Raw genomic sequence first — 24,403 nt, 5'->3', positions numbered from 1 at the left:
CAAACAGCTGATAATAACATCACAATAATCCACAGAGAAAAAGTCCATCCCCTGTTGTCCTCTCATATATTAAAATCCATCAAAGTATTTGTTTAAAACGGTGCTTGATCTGTGCATATTTTTCCTATTGATTCAAATGTCTTTTTCACTGTAGGAAACAATATTATAGACACATGACTTCAGCTAGAAGCAATGGTTTTATACAATTGTCTTGATGTACTGTAGTTGATTTTTACAAACATGCAGCTTTTCACTTCACAAGATGATAATTAATGAATTGTAGTAGTGAGGATTGCTTGTGGATTATTGTGATGTTTTTATCAGCTGTTTGGACTCATTTTGATGGCACCCATTTTCTGCAGAGGATCTATTGTTGACCAGGTTATGGGATGCTAAATTTCTCCAAATCTGTACAGATGAAGATGCAAACTCATCTACATCTTGGATTGTTTGAGGGCGAGTGCATTGTCAACTAATCATTTTCATTTTTTGGTGAACTATTGCTTTAAGTTCCAGTAATGAATCTTTAGAAGCAACAGATGTTGTGTGTGCCAGTCATTTACTCTAATGGGAGTTTAATATTTTGTCTGTGTGTAGTCTGTTTCATCTCCTTTGTATTTGCTAGATTTTGAATGAGCTGAACATTAAATGCATTTTTCTAAACTTTGGGAAAGTGCAACATCAAAGCCCTGACATATTCTAAAATGTAAATGTTTTGATATGAACAAAGTAGAGATTTACAAATGTTTAACACTTAAATAAGGTACTAGCAATCCCAAGGCTCAATTTTCAGGGAATGCAAGAGCTGATAAAAATGGATACTTTGCATGCATTGTAAATAACTTTGGATGAAAGCATCTGGTAAATGCATAAAAACCATCAGACTGGTGGGGATTGCTGAAAACTTCAACCTGCAAGAGCATCGCCGCAGGTGACGGAGTTCAATACGGAGACATAGTGAGATTCTCATTTATCCATACATGATGGGGAGTCTTAGTCAGAGAAAGATCTTTTTCATGGTAAATTTATTCGTAAATGAAATCCAGATGGGACTTTAATTAAATTAAATAATTAGTAATTAAATTAAAGTCATTTGCACTCTTTGTATGGTGGAAGTTAATCATCATAAAAGCTCCAGTATAAAATATAATTGAAACATACTATTTTATTACAAAAGCAAACTATTGTGACCAGCCTGACCTAAGACAAAAAAGGGGGGTGAGGGTTTGGGGGAATTAACCTATATATATATATATAATATTTCTTATGGTGGAAGTTCATCATCATCAGAACTGTACAAGTCTAAAATAAAATAATTTAAGAATGTAAGTTTACTAGTGTTCAAATTCAATAAAATTGATATTTATATTATTATACTGTAATTTATTTGTATAGTGAAAGTCATCATCAGAATTCCACAAGTATAAAAGAAAAAAAAAACTGAGACATTAAATATAGTGTTCAAATTCAATTAATTTGATATTTTTTATTAGCATTTATTTGTATGGTGGAAGTCATCATCAGTCTAAAATACAGAATAAGGAACCCACTTAAGGTTTTTTTTTTGGTTAAAGCAAACTATTGTAACCAGTCCGACCTTAAAAAACAGAACATAAAATAAAGTAGTTTTAATACAAAATGAGATGTTCAGTTTACTAGAATAAAAATTTATAGAGTTTGTTATTTTTATTATAATTTATGTGTACAGTGGAAATTGATCCTTATCAAAGCTCCACAAGTATTAAATATAAGTGAAACACGCTGATTTTATGACTAAAGCAAACTATATCGTGACCTGTCTAACCTTAAAAAAAAGGAGAAAAATAGAACAGAGAGCAGGGTTTTTTTTTTTACAAATGAGACATTAAATAAGCGTATTGTACTATCATATAAATACATTTTTGAAATCCAAATGTTCAACATTGTGTAACCCTTAAACATTTAATCATTTTTTTAAAGTAATATATGCAAGGTATTTATGTTTTGTTGTCAGTACAATAATAATGTATGTATCAGTGAGTGTCCAAATGAATGTTTGCACTAAAATTACAAGTTTGAATACAAGTTTAGGTATTACAAAAACTGGGGTTTGAACCTTGAACCTATAGCAGCAGAGATCATTAACTAGCACCAGAAGAAATGCTTAAACACAGCAGCAGGTGTGGAGTGATGATCTATTGTATTGGTCTCTGTATTCCTACAGGGCATCAATACAATAATGAGCTTTCTTGTGATATTGGTCTGTTATTTTTGTGTGTGGTTGTGAAGACGGAGGATCTAATTAGTGAAAGATTGTGCCGGAAATCTCATGACAGGAACGTTCTCAGAAGTTCAACATCTCATATTCTTCAGGGAGATCTTCTCTTAATATTATTCAGTCTTCTTTCCCACTCAGTGGAGGATCCAATCAATTAAGGCAGTTGAAGTGTGATAGATTCACAAACCCACATCTCATAATGAAAAAAAAAAAGTTTGTTTTTGACATTAGAAAATTGCCTAATCTGTTACTGTGTAGAAGTGCCTCATCTTTTCATAAATTATTGATTCCCTCTAATAATTCATTATGCATTGTTGCTGAATAAACAGGCACCTTAGAACATAATTCAGACGTCAGCATATGCTCCAGATTACTGTTGTCAGCTGAATTAAAAACCTCATGAAATGTTTGACAAGCATGGTTTTCTTTCCTGAGTTGACATATTTCCCTGTTTAAACACGATGATGGGGGCGGGACATGTTGAAGGGCTTTGTTATAAAGCTAAAAAATTAACTACAATAACTGCTTTTAACCATTTTTGACAGTTTTTAGTAGCACAGTAGTATATTGATGTTACACCGTGTCCTAACCTGATGCATTGCAATAAGATTCCAACAATAATAAGTGTTTTTCCACAGACATGCAATGAAATGCGTCAAAAAACTCCAGCCAATCAGAAGAGCATGTGGGCGGGTCTCTCTCTGAGAACATAATGGTTAAGTACATAATCAAATAGATCCGTCACAAAATAAAAATATTAAAAAGATAATTGCAATTTATGTTAATAGTCCAAGTTTTCTCACAATCGCGCGTTTATTTCTCACAATTCAGACTTTTCCCCCAGATTTCACGTTTATATCTTGCGATTCAGACTTTTTCCCACAACAGCGAGTAATGATTCCTATTTACGCGTCTGAACCTCACAATTCTGACCTTTTCTCTAAGATTTGATTTTATCTCTTGCAATTCTGAGTTTAAATCAAATAATTCTACATCTCACAATATGACTTTTTCTCACAATTTAGAATGAATACATTGTAATCATTTTTTCTCAGTATTGCAAGAAAAAAACTCCTAATTGTGAGATAAAAACTAAATTCAGAGAAAAGTTGAGTGACTAAAAGCATATTTTATTTTATTTTTTCACACTGAGTTCACAGTTATAGAATTAATATTTATTTGTATATATCTTCAAGATCTGAGGTAAATTTTCCATGGTCATTTTCAGTATGGCTATATATTCCAGGTCATATTAGACAGTTTTAACATTAATAATAATAATGAAGCACTTAATCAGTTCCTGAGATTATCATTGTCATAATTTGTATGTTGTTCCAGCTACAGAAATAAACATTATTTCTAAAACAATTTCTCAAAAAAAAAGAAAAAAACTATTTTGATTAGGACACGGTGTTAGCTTTGAAACTAACAGCAAAACTCAACAAAGTAATATATAAATACTCAATCTTGTTTCTGTGCATTCCAGGACAGTATACAGGAGGCTATAAATTCTTAGTTATATGTGAAGCATTTTATAGGTTATTCAGTGAATCTGAATGGCTTTACTATTTCACTTTGGCTGTCATCGGTGTCTACAGCTTGGTGAAGCGGTCGTCATTTGAGAACGCTTGATTATAGACGGCTTCTTTCCCACCAAAACTCGAAAGTGCGGTTCCGTTCTCTTTGACTATTCCTTCATCCTCTTCTGAAAGACCAGCAGCTTTTTCTTTGGCTCTGTGGTGAATAAAACATCATAAACAGGTCAGATCTGGAAAGGACCTAACAGTAAGCTATGTCTGTGTTCATGAAAACCACTGATGTAGATATTGTGTGTGTGTGTTTAGTGTTTTTGAATAAATGAATAAATAAACAATTACAATTGTGGTGACAGCATTAAATCAGAACATACATTTCCATAAAATGCAATCTCTAAATTATATACAGTACCATTCAGAAGTTTGGTTTGGGGTATTTATTTTTTTTGAAGATAAAATTTTACTGTGTAAATATATTTACTGTGTGATGTCACAAAAATTTTTTTATTTCAAATGAATGCTTTCTAATCATGACTTTCTTCTTTCAGATGAATCCAGTCTGAGTTATATGAAAAATGGTCTTTGATCTTTCAAGCTGTTTAATGCCACTCAGCTGGTGTTGCACTACATCAGTCTAAAAGAAGTGAAATAAAAAGTGCCCATCCATAATAAAAAGTGTCTCAAATGGCTCCGGGAAGTGAACAAAGGTCTTCTGTAATGAATCGATGCATTTATCGTTTATCATTGTGATCACTTTAATGTAGCTTGCGCTAACAGTTGTACACAGAAGCAGTTCCGGGTGTATGACGTATGAGGTCAGCTTTTCACATGCGCCGGTTAGTCTTGTGAAAACCAACATTTATTTACAGCAGCAAAGGAAGCAAAGTTTCTGAACTCAAGCAAAGGAAAACCAGTCTCCTCTTGGCTTATATTGAAATCCTCTGACATTCTTCTTTACAAATCCTCATTTTGTACTTCTAATTAGTGACCGTTTGTTTTGTTTCGTTTCTGCATTCGTCACTTATGAGTGACACATGAGCAAAGCCGACCTCATACGTCATCCGCCCGGAGAAGCTTCCAAGATGCTTCCATGTACAACAGTGAGCACAAGCTAGATTAAAGTGATTATTAAATTTTAAATATAGTTATTTTTCTTAAAAAATGCATCACTTCACTTTAGAAGGCCTTTGTTCACCTCAGCCGTGTGAGACACTTTTTATTATGGATGGGGGCTTTTTATTTAACTTCTTTTGGACTGATGCACTGCAACTCCAGCTGATTGGCATTAAACAGCTTGAAAGATTATCAAGTTTTGATATTGGAAAACCAGGCAACAAATCATTTTTTTTGCAGTGATGTTAGGTGCATCACTGAGTACAATTAATACTATTTAAATGGTTTGTCAAAAGAGCATTACTGACCGTCGTTTTTTGCTTACTGTGGACATCAGTAAAGCCACGATCCCCACAGCCACGGCACCAATGACCACCCCAAACACGATGAGCCAGGGTTCAGTGTCATATATGATCGGGGCCGACAGCGTCGGCGGGATTCCCACAAACTCCAGGGTCATGTCCGATAACAGGAATGCATTGTTTATGCGATGCTTATTCTGCCTGGAATAATGAGAAATGTGTTAAGGGTCTGGCATGCTAAAGTAGAAAAGGTAGTCTCACAGATTTAGAAGCTCAGAGTCTTTTAATGATAAACAATGTCCGATTTTTAGGCTTAACCATCAAACCTTAAAGTTGTGCTCTTTATACAAAGGATTTTCTATATAGGTTTCAATCACACTCCTCTGCAGACGACAACATTTAAGTACAACCCGAATTCCGGAAAAGTTGGGACGTTTTTTAAATTTTAATAAAATGAAAACTAAAGGAATTTCAAATCACATGAGCCAATATTTTATTCACAATAGAACATAGATAACGTAGCAAATGTTTAAACTGAGAAATTTTACACTTTTATCCACTTAATTAGCTCATTTAAAATTTAATGCCTGCTACAGGTCTCAAAAAAGTTGGCACGGGGGCAACAAATGGCTAAAAAAGCAAGCAGTTTTGAAAAGATTCAGCTGGGAGAACAACTAGTGATTAATTTAATTGATATCAGGTCTGTAACATGATTAGCTATAAAAGCTTTGTCTTAGAGAAGCAGAGTCTCTCAGAAGTAAAGATGGGCAGAGGCTCTCCAATCTGTGAAAGACTGCGTAAAAAAATTGTGGAAAACTTTAAAAACAATGTTCCTCAACGTCAAATTGCAAAGGCTTTGCAAATCTCATCATCTACAGTGCATAACATCATCAAAAGATTCAGAGAAACTGGAGAAATCTCTGTGCGTAAGGGACAAGGCCGGAGACCTTTATTGGATGCCCGTGGTCTTCGGGCTCTCAGACGACACTGCATCACTCATCGGCATGATTGTGTCAATGACATTACTAAATGGGCCCAGGAATACTTTCAGAAACCACTGTCGGTAAACACAATCCGCCGTCCCATCAGCAGATGCCAACTAAAGCTCTATCATGCAAAAAGGAAGCCATATGTGAACATGGTCCAGAAGCGCCGTCGTGTCCTGTGGGCCAAGGCTCATTTAAAATGGACTATTTCAAAGTGGAATAGTGTTTTATGGTCAGACGAGTCCAAATTTGACATTCTTGTTGGAAATCACGGACGCCGTGTCATCCGGGCTAAAGAGGAGGGAGACCTTCCAGCATGTTATCAGCGTTCAGTTCAAAAGCCAGCATCTCTGATGGTATGGGGGTGCATAAGTGCATACGGTATGGGCAGCTTGCATGTTTTGGAAGGCTCTGTGAATGCTGAAAGGTATATAAAGGTTTTAGAGCAACATATGCTTCCCTCCAAACAACGTCTATTTCAGGGAAGGCCTTGTTTATTTCAGCAGGACAATGCAAAACCACATACTGCAGCTATAACAACAGCATGGCTTCGTCGTAGAAGAGTCCGGGTGCTAACCTGGCCTGCCTGCAGTCCAGATCTTTCACCTATAGAGAACATTTGGCGCATCATTAAACGAAAAAAATACGTCAAAGACGACCACGAACTCTTCAGCAGCTGGAAATCTATATGAGGCAAGAACGGGACCAAATTCCAACAGCAAAACTCCAGCAACTCATAGCCTCAATGCCCAGACGTCTTCAAACTGTTTTGAAAAGAAAAGGAGATGCTACACCATGGTAAACATGCCCCGTCCCAACTATTTTGAGACCTGTAGCAGAAATCAAAATTGAAATGAGCTCATTTTGTGCATTAAATTGTAAACTTTCTCAGTTTAAACATTTGCTATGTTATCTATGTTCTATTGTGAATAAAATTTTGGCTCATGTGATTTGAAAGTCTTTTAGTTTTCATTTTATTCAAATTTAAAAAACGTCCCAACTTTTCCAGAATTCGGGTTGTACTATTAAATGTTTGTGCAATTAAATGTAGCCTATTATAGTTGATTTAACTTTTTTTTGTAAACAAAACATGTGCTTTAGTACTATGTTAAGCAACACAACAAAAATATATTTTAGCATAATTAATTAAAATGCATTTTAAAGTATAAAACGTTTCATTTGACATTAGAAATGCACTTTTTAAAAGTTTGCTAAAAATTGCCATGAGCAGACTTTCTTTAAATACACGTAGGTGTCCTTTTATTTCATTTATATTTCATTATCTGCAAATTCAGTTTTTGTTTTTTAATTATACTTTTAAAACTTTGAAGTAACTGCATGCCAGCAGGCTAGCTTACTTGGAGGATTTGAAACAGGGCCGTACGTTTTTGCAGTACTGTCACATTGTTGCCCATGTGCTGTGTACCATCGAGTAAATCATCAGAACATAAAGTCTCATAACCTATAAACCTACAGCACAGAGCACTGACTCACCTCACTGCTTGTTCTACTTTTTCTTTGAGGATCAGTTGGTCTGGATGACCTGGGGTCGTCACCACGAACACGAACGACACTCTTGGTGTATCATTGCACACCAGTATGTTGGTAATGCTGAAAAAGATTGATTAGAATTTTTTCTTTTTTTTTTTTTTGGAGGCAGATGATGTGCTTCTTTTTTCTTCTCTTTTTCAAGGGCATCATAGAAAAAGCACTGAAACTAATGAAACAGCCTAATGAAATCACTGCTTTAATCAATACTTTTGTCTTGTTTTCAATTATGAGAAGCAAAATTGTGTGTTATAATGCTTCTTTTCCCCCTCCAGAGAACATATTTATAATATAAGTTTATGTTTTTTAACTCATTTCCAAATTACTTATTTTTTTCTAATTTAAGCCAATAGAGTACTCTAAAAAGTTGACAAAATTAACTTTTAGTTATCACAAACCTTTAAACCAACTAGAATGAGATGGTTCTTGTGACTCTGGTGCTAAATCCTATATCATAAATAAATAAATAATTACACACTACACTACTATTCAAACATTTGGGGTTAGATTTTCTTTTTCCTTTTTTATATTTTATTAATACTTTTATTCTGCATTAAATTCATTTAATTGATCAAGAATGACAGTAAAGACACTTTTTTTTAGAAAAATGTCTCACGTTTAGAGAAAAATAGGAAGCAGCACAGCTGTTTTCATCATTTATTATATAGATATTTTAATATTCATTAATTGTTTAACAATATTACTGTTATTAAATCTATTTTTGATCACATAAATGAGGCCTTGGTGAAAGAATTATCATTATTATTATTATTATTATTATTTAAATCTTAACACCCCCAAAATCTTGAAAGATATTTTATTCATTTTTGCTTGTTTTAGATGATTATATATATATATATATATATATATATATATATATATATATATATATATATATATATATATATATATATATGTATGTATATATGTATATATGTATATATATATATATGTATATATATATATATATATATATATATGTATATATATATATGTATATATATATATATATATATGTATATATATATATATATATATATATATATATATATATATATATATATATGTATATATATATATATATATATATATATATATATATATATATATATATATATATATATATGTATATATGTATATATATATATATATATATATATATATATATATATAATATATGAATTTGCATATTCACATAATGTCAGTGGACATCGTTTTTATCAAAATACACTTGAAGCAGCCAATAAGGATCATACACAATCAGCATCTCATCAGTGTATCATGATGCTTCAGAAGAAGTGCATGCTCACTATCTAGCACACCGGCATCAATCAATACAGCGGATCTCTCACAAACAAGCCTGAAGCCTCTCTGCAATACTTCAGCTGTGAGATTTCTCAATCGTTAGGGGCCGATATCTGGCTGGGGAAGGTTAATCGCAATTGATTTCCCTTGACCCATTAGCGTCTATATCGGCCCGTAATTACACTCGTTAAATTAATCAGTCATGCTTTCCCTACATCTGAGAGCGGCTCAATTACACGAATATAATTGAGGGGATAAACACTGATTAAATATACATATTTAATCCACTAAAACAAGTCAGGCCTAAGATAATATCATGCATTTCTCTTTTCACCTTTAGATTATTACTGTTATTACTGAATGTGTAATATGACTGCTAGAGCATAGGGCTTGGATAATAATCCATCATTAAACAAAATTATATCTATTCATTGCACATCATACCTCATTTAAAAAAAAAAAAACCTTTATGCAGCGGTTACCTGATATGTGATGTTTTATCTCTTTCATTTTAAACACGTAATTTATCTCATGGAAGTAGATTCTTAATGATTTTCATTTGAAAGTTTCTTTAAATGATCTGTCAAATGAATAATATGTGATATGAATAACTTGGTTAAATATTCATGCTGTGAATGTGTCGCTTTATTTTATTAAAGTAACTAAATTATAGCTTTGTGAAGCTTTATGAAAATAAGTTTTAATCAAGTACTTGGTTGTACAATCGTGTGTTGCTATGGGATTTTTTTTTTTTTTTATCAACCCATTTTATGTTTGCAAGATGAAAGACATAAGTTTTAGAACAAAAAGTACTATAGCACACCTTATTGAGGCATTATCCTTATGGCAAAGGGAGTTGAGATACACACTGAAGGTTTGGTAGGGTTATGAGTCTGTTCAAATTACTAACTCTGGGTGAGAAAAATAAAGGAAACAGAAAAAAATACTAAATGAAGTTCAAGAACATAAGAAAGGCAGTGGAAACACTGCTCTGGCCTTGGAGCTGATATAGATTTGCGTGTCAGCAGCGTAGCAATGGAATCTGAGACTGTGCCTGTCAGATTATTTGCCGAAGGGGAGGCATATAAATTGGAAAGAGGAGAGGGCTGTGATTGGAGCCTTGGGGGACACACCGCGTTAGACTGGAACAGTACATGATCTATGTTCATCAATAGATACAAATTACTGCCTTGCACTAAGAAATTATGTTAGCCAGAGGAAAACTCTACCAGTGATGCCAAAGGCTGATAAGCAATGAGGAGAATATTACGGCAGACGTTTTCAAAAACTGCTGGATATTAAGAATTAACGAAGAAAATTGTAAACCCGTCTGTTATTGTTAATGTAAAACATGACAATGCAATGCAATGCAGAGCAAAATAATGTAACAATCTCAGTGTATCTTAAATTGTTAACCCATCGGTCATGTAATATAACATAATGCAAATATAGCACAAAGCAATGCTGCAACAACACAATACAATGCAACACAAAGCACAGTAACAGAATGCAACAAACGCAATACAGGGCAATGCAGTTTAACATAATATGATCTTGGCTTATCTGAAATTAACATCTCAAAGCAAAGCAGAGCAATGTGAAGCAAAACAATATAATCTTGGTCTCTTTTAAATGTTTAACCTTTCTGTCATGAAACATAACATAATGCAAAGCAATGCTGCAACATAAAATAATAAAAAGCAAAGCAAAATGCTCCAATGACATTCACATAACCATGAAAAAAAAAGGACGTATTGAACGTTCAGAGAACATTCAGAAATAATGTTTACATAACTTAATGGGAACATAAGCCAAATGTTTCTATATTCAAAAATTTCTGTTAGTTGGGTAAGTTAATGTAATGCAAAAGAGAATGTAACAAAAAGCAATGCTGCAATAAATAAAGCAGAGAAATGCAGAGAACACACAAAAAAGAAAGCGGAGCAAAGCTAAGCAATATAAAATAATATAATCTTGGTTTATCTGAAATTGTTAACCTCTTTGTCATGTATTTTAACGTAATGCAGTATAATATAAGACAAAGCAAAACAATGCAAAGTAATGCAGTATAATGGAGCCTTTTATAATTTTGGCTTCTATGGTTTCATGTTTCACGTATTTTACTCTTAGTCGTGTTATAATTTTTCACATTTTACAGTTGTAAACCTTGGGTAGTTTAGGTTAATGTTTTAAATAACTGCTTTTCCATCTAGAACTGTTGCCAGATAATTCACTTTATTTTATGAAGTTTTCTAAAACATACCACCTGTTTCCCTCAGGTACAAAAACTGAGAAAATAAACCCAGAATTTGAAAGTATCTGCGGCTGTAGAAGCACATGAATATTTAATGAAGCAAGCACTGAAGAAGCTTATGATTGGCTGTTGGATGTTGCATTTCAGAACCCCAGTGTTTCACACTGTTGCAACCATTGACACGTTTAACCTTGTCCTGACAGTGATGACAAAACCTGACCCACGCATGAAGAACAGACAGATATGACTCTAAAAGCCATCAGCTCTTCTCAACAGCTGTGGTCAAATCATTTTGCTTACGTTTTCAATCGCAACCAAAGTGGTCATCACAAAAACAACCTTGGACTGAGCAGATTTGCTGCTGATGATCTTTTGTAAAGTGTGTCACCTGCTCGTTTCTGGAAAGCGTTACTCACTCATACATGTCGTTCTTAGTTTGTTTCCTCATCGCATACGCCAGAGTAGATCTGAAAAGAAACATCTCGCTCTCATTCCACTCATACTGAGATACACAGAAAAAAGTTTCATTATTTAACAAGTTGCACAATTTGCCTGAATAAAATTATGAAGAGGACATCAAATCAAATGAAAAGAGAAGTAAACCAAAACCTACGGCATCCTCTCCGAGGGCCATTTTAATGCTTAGTCTGACTTTAAATCCATCTTGACTGTCTACGGAGAGAGAAAGAGAGTTCATTTATTAACAGAAATCATTGCTTGCTGTTGTTATGTAGATCCTTTACTTCTTGTTCTTTCTGGGCTGATAAGGATTTTGCTGAGTTTGTTTATATTTACCGTCCTTGTAAAAGATTCTCATTAGGGAAATGATGTGTCACTTTATTTCTCAGTGATTTCTCAAGATACCGAACTGAATGAGATAAGATACGATGCCAAACAAGAAAGTGAGTATGTTTTCTTTTTGGTCAGACAACAAAGTGGCAGAATCCAGTTTAGATGTTTAGACGCTTCGGCGATGAGTTTGTCCTAATTTAAACTCTCTTGAAGTTTCAGTTCACTGTAATTTCACACTCCCTCTGAACATTTTCACTTTCTCCTTTCCTTTAAATGTATCCTGACTATGGTGAATTGAGTCCCCTTTTCCTTGGCAGGCAAATCTCTCAAAAAAATCATATATATAAAAAAAGACAATGAATACAATGCAAGACAATGAAAATAAAAATTATATATATATATATATATATATATATATATATATATATATATATATATATAAAAATAAACTAAAAAATAAAAATTTACTTGAAACTAAATAAACCAAAATAAAATACAAAACCTTAAAACTTACTAAAATAAGTACTAAAGGTATTAAAATAACTAAAATTAATACCAATAATGAATAAAAATTCATAACAATTGAATAGACATTTAAAAAACTAAAACCAAGAAACATGCAAAAGCACAAATAAAATACTAGAACTAATTTTTGAAAACTAAAAATAAAGCAAAAACAGAAAATTGAAAACAAAAAAATTCAAAATATTTATCAAAAAAAAGAAAAAAGAATAGTACATCAGTGATACTGAACAATGCTAAACGACTTTCTCATTTCTCAATTTAATGAATACAGTATTTTTTCATATATTTAAAATGCGTTTTTTGGTACAGTATGTCTATTCAATTAAGTTAAATACATTAAATTAAAGAAAAGATGAAACATGAAAGGCAGTACAACTAATGAATTACACACACACACACACACACACACACATATATATATATATATATATATATATATATATACAATGACAATACAATTATTATAAAAAAAAAAACAAATAAAATAAAGATAAACTGATTTTTTCTTTTTTAAATGAGAACTGGGGGATTTTTTTCTCATAATTATCATGTTCATGACCATTATTTTTTTTAATCTATCCATTTTATTAATTGAATTGGAAAAGAAAAAAATATCTAAAAATGCTCAGTTCTATCTGATTGAACACATTTTCTAGTACATTCAATCATCTTTAACACTATTATTCAGCCTCTCAAAGGCCGTGTTTTCTTTCCTCTGTGAAAAGCAGCTGTGAGATTAAAAATGACTTCAGCTACTCTGAACTCAGAACAAATGACCAACCCTCAGCAGGTGCAAAGATCAGAGGAAAACTATTTCACTCAAACAGACACCAATCCGCTCAAGATCCCGGCAAATCTGAGATGTTTTACCTTTACAGAGATCCTTTGCCACCAGGGGAGGCAGAAATATCAGAAGAAGAACTCCAGCTAGCATCTCTGTCTATCTGCATGAGCAACTTTATCTCATATGCTGATGAATTCAGCGGTCAGAGATTATAAACCGGTCAGAGCGTAAGATACAAAGGGCTGGACCGAGCTGTTTAATGGTTAAGCGATGACTAGACCTGCCTCCAGAGTGAGAGAGAGAGTCAGAACAAACACCATATATTCACATATAGTGGAGAAACTGTCAGCGGAGAACATAAATGTAAATTTAAAAGGAGAGCTGTGTGCCTGGCTGCCTTTGATTGTTTCTGCCGTGAAATAATAAAATGAAATAGTGTGGGAGTCTGTAAACAGCTCTCCTGCTGTATGATGTGTGCTGCTGTATGAGCCCTACAGTTGTATGATGTGTGATATCAACATGAACCTAAATGTCATTTTGACTTATGCCTTTATGCTGTTGTTTAAAGTTGTATTTTTTATTTTTAATGATGTGTTTCTAAATATGTCGCCGGTAACATCACTTCAAAGTGTCGGCGTACTCACGTAGGTGGGTCAGACATGGGTTGTTTCTGAAAAATACAAGGGAAATCAGTTCTCAGATGAAGGCTGCGCTTCTTGTGAACCCCTGATGATTGAAGCAAACCGCTTCTTCTGCATCTTCCCTTTGCTTGAGATGAAAGCTTTTCCTGCAAGACCAGAAAAAGACAAATCAGACAAGAAAGAAGTTTGATGGTTAACCACCTTCTGACACTGCAAGATGAGGATACATTCAATCCGGTTAATTTGTTACCTAATAAAGACCAGGTTTACTCATTCATCGTTGTAGTTTCATATATGTATTATCAGTCCATTTATATTTTTATGCAGCAAAGGAGCATTAAATACTGCTGACAGTGACAAGGACATTCAGAATGTCACGAAAGATTTCTATTATAATAAATTCTGTTCTTTTGAACTTTCTATTCATCAAAGAATCCTGAAAAAAAAAATATGAATCAGCACATTGATACTAATAAGAAATGTTTCTTGAGCAGCAAATCAGTTAGAATGAGACCAGAGTAATGATGCTGAAAATTCAGCTTTGCATCACAGGAATAAATTGCATTTTACAATATACTGTATTCATATTGAAAACAGTTATTTTGGATTGTAACAATATTTCACTTTTTTTTTTTATTAATAAATGCAGCCTTGGTGATTATAAGAGATTCTCTTTCTCTGTATAAATAAATATATATATATAGTTTAGATATTAGATAAAAGCAAATATTATAACTTTCTGCAAGAACATAATTTCCCTAATGAGTATTTTGTCATGTTTTCCAGTAAAGATAAGCATCCTTACGAAAAGATAAATGTATTTGAGAAGCAAAGTAGCATCAGATATTACGTTTTCAGAGAATAGATCCTGAATTATGTGTTTCGTCTCAGCCCCTGGCAAGTATCTATGCGTAACCTTGACTAAATTCTGTTAAATTTATGCTTAAAACAAGAAACAACACTTTGCAGACAGGGTGAGAAAAATAAACCTAATTCAAGATACATCCTCTGAGTCTTTCACAGAAATGTCTTGTTTTCAGGAGGTTTAATAAGATATTTTCCCGTTAATATTTGCAAAAGCAAATTTTCCAAGGATTTTAGTGCTGTTTCAACTACTTTTTCCACATCAATAAATTCCACACAGGATATAAAGTCTTATGAGACGCTGTTGGATAAGTGTCTGTCACATATATAAATGTCATAAAATGTCACGCTTTGCTACCTGAGTGAATTGTTGTTCACATGAGACAGGCAAAACCCCAGAACTACAGTACCTTCATCATCACATCATTTATAGTGAGAGATCAGTCTTCCTGAAGACTTTTTTACTGTAATAGGAAGTAGCCTACACAAAACACATTAACTCGAGCCAAGCCAAACCTGACCTGAGGTGGAAAGAAATATATATGAGTAGAAATAAAATATGTGTGTACAATGATCATAGTTCATAAATGAGCTCTTGTGGAGCTCAAACCTGCAACCTTTGTCTTACCAGAGCAGCTGTTTAACCGCTAAGTCACATCACCCACAATGATTTGATTTGCCCGACACAAGATGGCAGTAAAGATCTAATGTATTCTCTTTCAAACTCAAAGGGAAATCTTTAATAGGGTTCATAGTTAGTATTCTACATATCTGTGGCCTGTTCATTATTGATTGTCTCAATAATTCACATCAAATGCATAAAAATGAATCCAGTTTGCTATTTGAAATTGCACACTCTCTTTCAAGTTCTAAACATAAATAAAACATTAGTAAATAAGCAAGTCTCGTTTGCATGCCATTTTAAAATGTCATCATTTTTTCATACTTTTAATATGAAATGAGCATTTCTGAATTAAATGAAAATGTACTATAAATATAAATGTAAGATTTTTAATGCAAATGTATGTCCCAAGTCTTTAAATCTTGAACAGAATGTAAATATAAATAATAATATAAAGGTAACATTTTAAATACAACTGTAAAAGTCTTTAAAATTTTAACATAAAATGTATGCGTAAATATTTATGAAAAAAGCATCATTTTAAATACAGACGTTGACGTTTTTAAATCTTCAACATGAAATGTAAATATATTTCATATATTTAGTCATTACTAGATGTAATCATTTAAATACAATGCAAATGTTATGTCTTTGGATGTACATTTAAATATAAATAGAATATTAAATAAATGTTAAATAAATAATAAATATAGTCTAGTCTAAATACATTTTAATCTTCAAACAAATTTAAAATATTAACAAAAAATATCTTCATATTGTTAAATAGCCCTATGTATAATTTTGAGAAAAAAAAACTCTTTAAAGCAAGAATAAACCAATTCTTAATCACTAAAACAATATGTAAATGGAAACATTTAGGCTACATTTTAAGTCTAAATATCTATTAATGTACATATTTGTGATAATTTTTTTTTTTTAAATATCAACGTAAATATCTAATCAAAATGCAATTTATCCTCTGGATATTTAGGCTGGTGCGTGCAGTGAGAGTTTGTGTGGTTCTGTGGCGCCTCTCTGTGGTCGGATGTGGTACTGAGAGAGAATCGGCTAATCTTATTGCGGCTAATCTTCATCTGAGTTCATTGTGTGTTTGTGTGAGCGAATCTGTACTGGAGCACCGCAGAGCGGACGCCCCTCCCTGCCTCTCTCCGTCCCTCCGCCACAGGGCCACGGAGATGGATCAGGGATCCGCCGCGGGCACCGGAGGGACCTTCATTTCCCTGAGCGACACTGAGCAGAGATGTTTCTCGGGGCTGTACGCTCTCTGTCAGCCCGACAGCAGCGGCAAACTGGCGGCGGGGAAAGTGGCGGAGCTGTTCCGGGCGTCGCAGCTGCCGGCCGAGACGCTGCACCAGGTGAGTTTCCGCGGAATTCACCGCCACCCCTCAACGAGCTCCAGGGTCAGATATCTGCTGTGTCTGGATGTACATTGAGTATGTGGCGGTGTGTTCAGGAAAGAGGAAATCTGAGGGACCTGCTTGTGCCTTGAAAGTGTTTATGGTACAGTGATGATATCAGATGGTAATGCTATAGTACTCTGATATGTATACAATAATTGAATGTGTATACTAGATTCATTATATAGATTATATGATAATAAAATCATTCTAGATATTATAGGCCTAGTGTAATCTCGCTCACAGGATTAATTCATTAATAATTATTCATTATTATTATTCATTAAAAAAATACAAAGAGAAAGAAAATGTATTTAATTCAGTTATATATATATATATATATACATATATATATATATATATATATATATATATAATATATTATTTTATCACACGCACACACACACACACACACACACACACACACACACATATATATATATATATATATATATAGAATTTTAATTAAATTAATAAAGTCTTTGTACTGTAGAAATACAATTTTATTAATTTGATAGCTTGTTTTCCATTCTTAGTGCATTTGATGTTGTGATATGTGATATGATGGCCATATTTAAATACATTGCTATTACATTGCCATGCCCCAAAACTATTTAGTGTTTATACTAGATGCTGCAGTCAGTATACACTCATTTAGTAATATGGATTATATGATAATATATATATATATATATATATATATATATATATATATATATATATATATATATATATATATATATATTCTGACTTGATATTGATTTATCTTGTTGTAACTCACAGTAGTAATTTGATAGTAAAATGCTGAATTTAGGGTCATGTGCTTGTTTTGCTGATTTAACCAGTGTAAAAACACTTCTGTATGACACTGATTCATTATTAAAATCATTTGGAGCTTAATTCCTGACAAACATCATCATTTGCGGTGAGGATTTTCTGCTGATGTTTGTATTACCAGGCATTTTTACTGTAGTAAACACTAGGATGCGTCATGTGTCATTTGACACGTCATATGAGTCATGTGAAAGGTGTTTACCTTTGTGTCTTAATGCTGTGGGTGGTGTTTAAATACTCAGAATGGCTGTGTGAGCATGTGAAATCGGGATGACAGGAAGGGTGCTGTCTCTTTCACACACAGATAACACTGGGCTGGACGGGCTCACAGGACTGGTTGTTAGGCGGGATACAAATAATACCTCATTTCACTTCAGTTATCCATGAAAAGTTTGCCTGTTGTTCTGGTTTACAGAATCTGTTTGATAAACTAGCAATAAATTTACATTGACCGTATTAGTTTTATTTTAGTCTTAAATTTAGCCACATTTATATAAAGAATCGTGTTTATGTTTTTTCATATTATTGATATACTATTAAAGCTTTTATGAACAGTTTGAATTCGTTTTTAATTTTTATATGTTCCATTTAAATTTTAGTGAATTTTGTTGCAATTTTTGTCATTAGTATTTTAATTTAATTTCAGGTTTAGTTATTTTAGTATCAAGTTAAACTAAACGAAAATGAAAAGTCTTTTCTTTACAAAAGTAAATAATTCAGGTTGGTTTCTCTGCAGTAAGATCGTACAAATTTCTATTTATTCATACAATTTTATTTATTTATTTTAATTAAAACTTTTGTCTTTTAACGCTGAATTACATTCTGTTGCTACTGTACCTTTAAGACTTAAATGTAAATAGCCATTTTGCATGTGCTTTGCCTTTGCTTTGCTCATTTAACATTTTACTCACTGTGAGTTATTCTGGAGTTTAGGATTAGTCGTAAGATATCTGTCCTACTTATTACCTCACTGTGACTGGGTCACGTTTCTGAACACCCGGTTGGCATTGTTGATGTGTTAAACTGGATGGTCATGTGATAATATATTAATCTGACAACTGAGGTTTTTGCAGCTTATTTTCAATAGGCCTAGTCTTTTTACACTGGGGAAGCTTTTAAACTGTTTTCATAGTCTATCATACTCTTTTATTATAAAAAAAAAAAAAAAAAAATAGAATGAAAAAAATAATTCATTAATTAATTTTCTCATGATATACACTACCATCCAAAAGTTTTGGATCAGTAATAATAATTAATATATACATAAATAAATATACATACACACACACACACACACACACACACACATATATATATATATATATATATATATATATATATATATATATTAGTAAACATATTTTACAATATTTGACTTTGATTTCAAAAAAGCTTTCAAAACAAATTTTACAGACGCCAAACTTTTGAACTTTAGTGTATTAACTCTTAACATATAGAAGATGATTTCTAAGATCTTTGGTTTCTGGCTCATATTTCATGGACTTTCAGGCACAAGTAATCTTGTGTAAACACAAACAAACTCAGACGATTAGATGAAGTGTTTTCTCAGCAGGCTTTGGCCGAGAGCGCTGCTGCAGTGTGCTGGGAGAATCATCTCATTGTGTTCCTGCACAGACAGGAAGTCCAGCATGTCCTTCTGTTCTGTTTCCTGTCCGTTTGCCCTGGCTTGGCAACCCATACTGACTTAACCAATATAGGACGGGCAAACACACAACCACATGCACAAAAACATTTTGAAAGGCCTCATAAGCTGGAAGCGTCAGACACAGTCATGCTGCTTTTCTTTGTGTTGGTTTGTAGTGATGAATTTCATAGTAATTAGAGTGATTTTTGGACTTTTTTTTTCTTGAACTGTTTGTTGATGCTCTGCTATTTTGTCAAGTACTCCCTTTAACGACAAAATGATATCAGTTTTGTCCCTCTTTTTACTAGTTTCTTTTATTTCCTGGTCTTTTGCTGCAAGATGCATTAGTGGTGATGATTAGTGCTGTTCAACAAGTGTTTTGATGAAATATAATATTAACTGTTTTGATAAAATCACCATGGAAGTTATTTTTCTTTTTTTTCTTTAAAAGAGGATGAATTTATTAGGGCAACATTAGAGTGCAGTTTTAGTGTTTTGAAACAGCACTATATAGCACAGGTCAGTAATACTGGTAAATCGTACCTTAAATTAGCACAATGTCAATATTTCATGCTTAGAATATCACGATTATCGTCAATATTGCGACACCATGGCCGAAATCCTAGGGCCCTAGTTTATGTGTGCTTAATTTTTTTTAGCATCTTGCCATGCAGTTTCTTTAGGATGTCTGGGTGGTTGCCAGGGCATTGCTACTGTATGAGCTTGGTAAAGTTTGTTGAATAGTTTTGAGCTAGTTGCTACTGTAGGTGCTCTTTGTGGATACTGAAGTATGTTGCTAGGACATTTCAGGGTGGTTGCTAATGTGTTCTGGTCATTCTAGAGCACACTGACAGCTCTTCATGTAAATGACTGACAGCACAGGTGTCTTGTAGATTTAGCGTCTTGCTAACAGTAGAATAAGTCTGTTGTGGGATTTGCAGCAGTCTCCATCTGTCTCTTGGCGGATTTAACTATAACTATATATTTAACTATATATTTTTCTAATAGTAATAGTAGCAATAGAATACATTTGTCACTCACCAGGAAATGTTCTGTGACAGTAGGGGTAGTTTTAGTAATGCTTGAATATGTTTTAATGCTGTACTTCACTTCAGCGCAGTTTTTGCAATCCTCATAATGCAAACACACACAGTTCCTTCCTCAAATGCTGTCATAGGCCTCCGAACCGGACCAACCTGTTCAACAACCACTGTCACTGTCGTCTGGTAGATCAAGTCTGTTTAGCATCTGTTTATCTTGGAACGTTTTAAACGTTCAGACTAATTTCTTGTGAACTTCTGTATTTGAATAAAAGAGTCTGCTAGATCAGTACAGTACATGTGAATGTATCCCAAACTCATCATTTATTTCGATTTTATTTTGAATGGCAGTTGTATCACAATTTTAAATGCACATTTGAATTCAAATGCTGCTCATAATAGTTTAATGTACTGATCGTGATTTATTTTTAAATGAACAACAGTGCTTTTGTAAAGGCACTATATAAATAACAAATAATAATAATTATTATTAAACTTATTGATTCAAATGTATTATAAATCATTATTTTAAAATATAATACACTTTTAATAGTAACTATATAAATTAAATGCGGAATTCTGGTTGCTCATTAAATTCAATTTAAATTCAGGGATTGATTTGGAATTGAAAAGACATTTTCATTTCAGCTCTGAATGGTTCATGGCACTGGCTGCTGTTGCACACTGTGCATGAGTTACACACTGGAGCTTTATTTAACATAATAAACACCATTTTGCGGCAGAAATAATAATTTAATGGGGTGTGTCATGTGAAGTGATGTCCGTTGCCTGTTGCATAAAAACTGTTTTGGCATCTGCACATTTGTGTTGGGACACTGTGAAATCCCTTCCCAACTCCAGATGGACGAAACAGAAGGTACATGAGCTGCGTTTGATCCGGGGAATGTACAGGAATGGATTTAATACAGCTTCCCGTCCACACAGATTTATTTAATCAATGGTGTGTCTATAGATTATACTATGAAGGAATTTATTTAGTTGCAATAGCATTCATTGATGATTGAAATAGTAGCATACTTTTTTGATTATTTTTATAATAAATTAGAATGACATAATAATACAATATTTTATAAAAGTAATAATTTATCATATATTTTATTAATTAAAGGATTAGCTCACCCCAAACTGAAAATGAGAGTTTTAAAAAAAAAAACTTGTCTTTGATCTTTCAAGCTGTTTGATGTCACTCAGCATGTGTTGGACTGCATCAGTCCATGAGTAGTTTAATAAAAAGCTCATCCATTAAAAAATGGCTCCAGGGGGTGAACAAAGGCCTTTTGTAGCAAATCGATGTGGTTTTGTAAGAAAAATATCCATATTAAAAACGTAATAATCCCTTTAATCTAGCTTGCGCTCACTGTTGTAAACTGGAAGCAGCTCCGGGTGGATGAGGTATGAGGTCAGCGCTGTGCATGTGCGGATGAGTCTCATTTGTTTAGAGGAGCAAAGGAAGCAAAGTTTCCTTACTTTAGCAAAGGAAAACCACTCTCCTCTAGGCTTATATCGAAATCCATATATATCCTCCAACATTCTTCTTTACAGATCCTCGTTTTGTATCCGCCATACAGTAAATAATCCACTCTCTCTATTCATATAGACGCGTTCACTTTGATAGCCGTGATCATACTGTAATAGTGAGCTGATTTGGGCGGGTTTGCACTCAAACAGATGGTAATCATGCAGATACATTCACATTCAACATAAAACACACTCTCACATATATAAAAACTGTTGAAAAATAAAAGAAACAAAGAAAAAGGCAATCGCTATAAGTTCCGCCTCCATCAGCTGAGAGGTGCGTCAGAGCGCGTCACGAGGGAGCGGCAAAATTCAAATAAACTATCCGGTGGATCGTCTCATTCTGTTTGTGACACTGTACGCTGCAAAACCATGCCGTTTTTTTACTACCAAGATGCAGTTTGCGACCGTGAGTTATTCCATAACGGACGCAAACAGTTCTGTCGCCGAAGAACTGAAATGTAAACAAAGGAATTATGATAAATATTACAACGTTATTGCTTCATTGGACTAAACGTGCTCCATGAGATGTCGTTCAGTGGACACTTACCTTTCTAACTAAATCGGGATTTACAGCTGTGGATGTGTTTATGACTCCTTATTACGACGGATCTGGTATGTACAGCGTTTTCAATGTTTATTTTTTTATGTGAACTGCTTACACAAATGTAGCAAATACAGTCTTTATAAGCTTTCCATTGAAAAACAGCGATCTGTCGTCGATGCTTGAGGCTTAGATCTTTATAATGATACATAGGTTGTCAAGATTAAATTTGTCCTGTTTCATTTAATCTATTCGTAAACACTGACACGTGCAAGTTTAGAGGCTTTCAGGATGAGGGCGTTCTGGTGCTGGCTAACAGGTTAATGGATGAGCTTTTTATTAAACGTCTCGTGGACCAATGCAGTGCAACACCAGCTGAATTGCATCAAACAGCTTGAAAGATAAATGACTACAACTGGATTCGTCTGGAGTAATTTATGGCTTCATTTTCATTACTAACCCTTTAAGTTTAATAATAATAATACTACTACTACTAATAATAATAATAATTATTATTATTATGTAGTGTTTTTGCAGAAGCTGAAGGTTAATTTCCAGTTGAGTTATGATCAGCTGAATATAAATCAGCATAATTGTAAACAGCATTTTACGTAGTCTTATAAGAGCTGCTTTAAGTTTAGATTTTTTTATAGTGTTTTTATATTATGTAATCATTTGTGTATTTTATAGTTTATAACCAATTTGTTTTTAAATAAAAATAAAAATCTGCCATGTGACCAATAACACTTCAGTATAATTATAGATATAATTTCCTTAATATCTATAGAAATATTTCTTGTCAGGTAAGTTTTTCTTGTTTAAAATACGTTTTTTTAGTGGATTATTATGGAAGCCACAGAATTAAAAAATAAACCCATAAAAATCTAATTTTTATCTCTCAATTCTGACTTTTTTTCTGCAAGTCTTGCAATTTTCTTTCAAGAAAGAATTGGAATTGCATGCAATTTTGAGTTTAGAACTTCCAATTGTGAAAAGAAGAGTCTGAATTGTGATATAAACTGAGGGAAGTTCTGAAGAGGAAAAAGTCAGGAATGCAAGATTTAACCTTAAAATTGCAAGATATATAACTCTAGAATTGCAATAAATAAATAAATAAATAAATATAAATCGAAAGAAAGAAAGTCATAATTGTGAAATACAGTTACAATTTATTTATTTTTTAAACCCACAGTGGAAATGTGCTTTCATAGATCTCTGCATGTTGATTGAATCTTTTGCTAAGACAAAACCCAGAATAAATGTATCTTCATTTCACATTTGCAGTTATTGGTAATTGCATCTTTTTTTCATTTGTATACTAATCTGTATAAATATAGTTCTTGCCTTTCAGATGAAATCACGTCCTGTCGGAAGACAAGACTTGCTGGACAAATGTTTTAAGAAAGCAGGAGCACTGAGACCTGAGAGGAACTGCAGTCAGCTAGCCTCCTGTATCCCAACATCCCATAAGCTGTCATGAGGAGGGTTTGGTGGGGAGGTTTCTAACCGATTGTATTATCCTCCCTCCGATATGTACATGTATAGAGTAAGATTATATGTGCTCTGTGTAGATCAGGCGAATGCAGGTCAGGCTTAAGTAACACTGACTGACAGATGAATAAACGACACACACACACACTCACACGTTCTCTCGAACTCAAGGCGAGCAGTTGGGTCATGCTCAGAGCGTGTGAGTCTCTTGTCAGAAGTCATTGTTATTTCCATCAGTCACAGTAACAGCTGCCTTCAGCGGCTGGAAGCTCAGAGCCACTCTTATCACAGCATCAAAGCGGGTGTGCACGGATAGTCGAACATTCGAATATTCGTTCTGCTCTAATTATTCGATAAATAAAAA

General features: G+C 33.4%; 2 protein-coding genes across 4 annotated transcripts in view; one reads left to right on the top strand and one right to left on the bottom strand.

Annotated features, from left to right (window-relative positions):
• Window positions 1-3,051: 3,051 nt before the first annotated feature.
• On the bottom strand, window positions 3,052-13,639 carry cltrn (collectrin, amino acid transport regulator). Its single transcript, XM_059528341.1, has 6 exons — window positions 13,488-13,639; window positions 11,914-11,972; window positions 11,717-11,802; window positions 7,688-7,804; window positions 5,214-5,408; window positions 3,052-3,991 (listed from the first exon to the last, which is right to left on the bottom strand). Exons 1-6 carry the CDS (start codon window positions 13,549-13,551, stop codon window positions 3,850-3,852), a joined length of 663 nt encoding a protein of 220 aa, XP_059384324.1. The 5' UTR covers window positions 13,552-13,639; the 3' UTR covers window positions 3,052-3,849.
• Window positions 13,640-16,698: 3,059 nt separating this feature from the next.
• reps2 (RALBP1 associated Eps domain containing 2) overlaps window positions 16,699-24,403 on the top strand; it is a 37,601-nt gene continuing 29,896 nt past the window's right edge. For all 3 annotated transcript variants that reach the window (XM_059528340.1, XM_059528339.1, XM_059528338.1), the window contains exon 1: window positions 16,699-16,904. In XM_059528340.1, coding sequence (XP_059384323.1) covers window positions 16,725-16,904 — 180 coding nt within the window. In that variant the 5' untranslated portion in view covers window positions 16,699-16,724. The remainder of the gene's footprint in view (window positions 16,905-24,403) is intronic.

This window comes from Carassius carassius, chromosome 37, assembly GCF_963082965.1.
Source record: "Carassius carassius chromosome 37, fCarCar2.1, whole genome shotgun sequence".
NCBI classification, from domain to species: Eukaryota; Metazoa; Chordata; class Actinopteri; order Cypriniformes; family Cyprinidae; genus Carassius; species Carassius carassius.
This window is presented reverse-complemented; position numbering and strand designations above follow the sequence as displayed.

Coding starts and splice junctions, on each gene's coding strand:
- cltrn (XM_059528341.1), bottom strand. CDS start 13,551: ATGCTAGCTGGAGTTCTTCTTCTGATATTTCTGCCTCCCCTGGTGGCA. Junction 11,803..11,913: donor TGGCCCTCGGAGAGGATGCC/GTAGGTTTTGGT, acceptor TGTGTATCTCAG/TATGAGTGGAATGAGAGCGA. Junction 7,805..11,716: donor ACTAAGAACGACATGTATGA/GTGAGTAACGCT, acceptor AATCTTTTTCAG/CATTACCAACATACTGGTGT.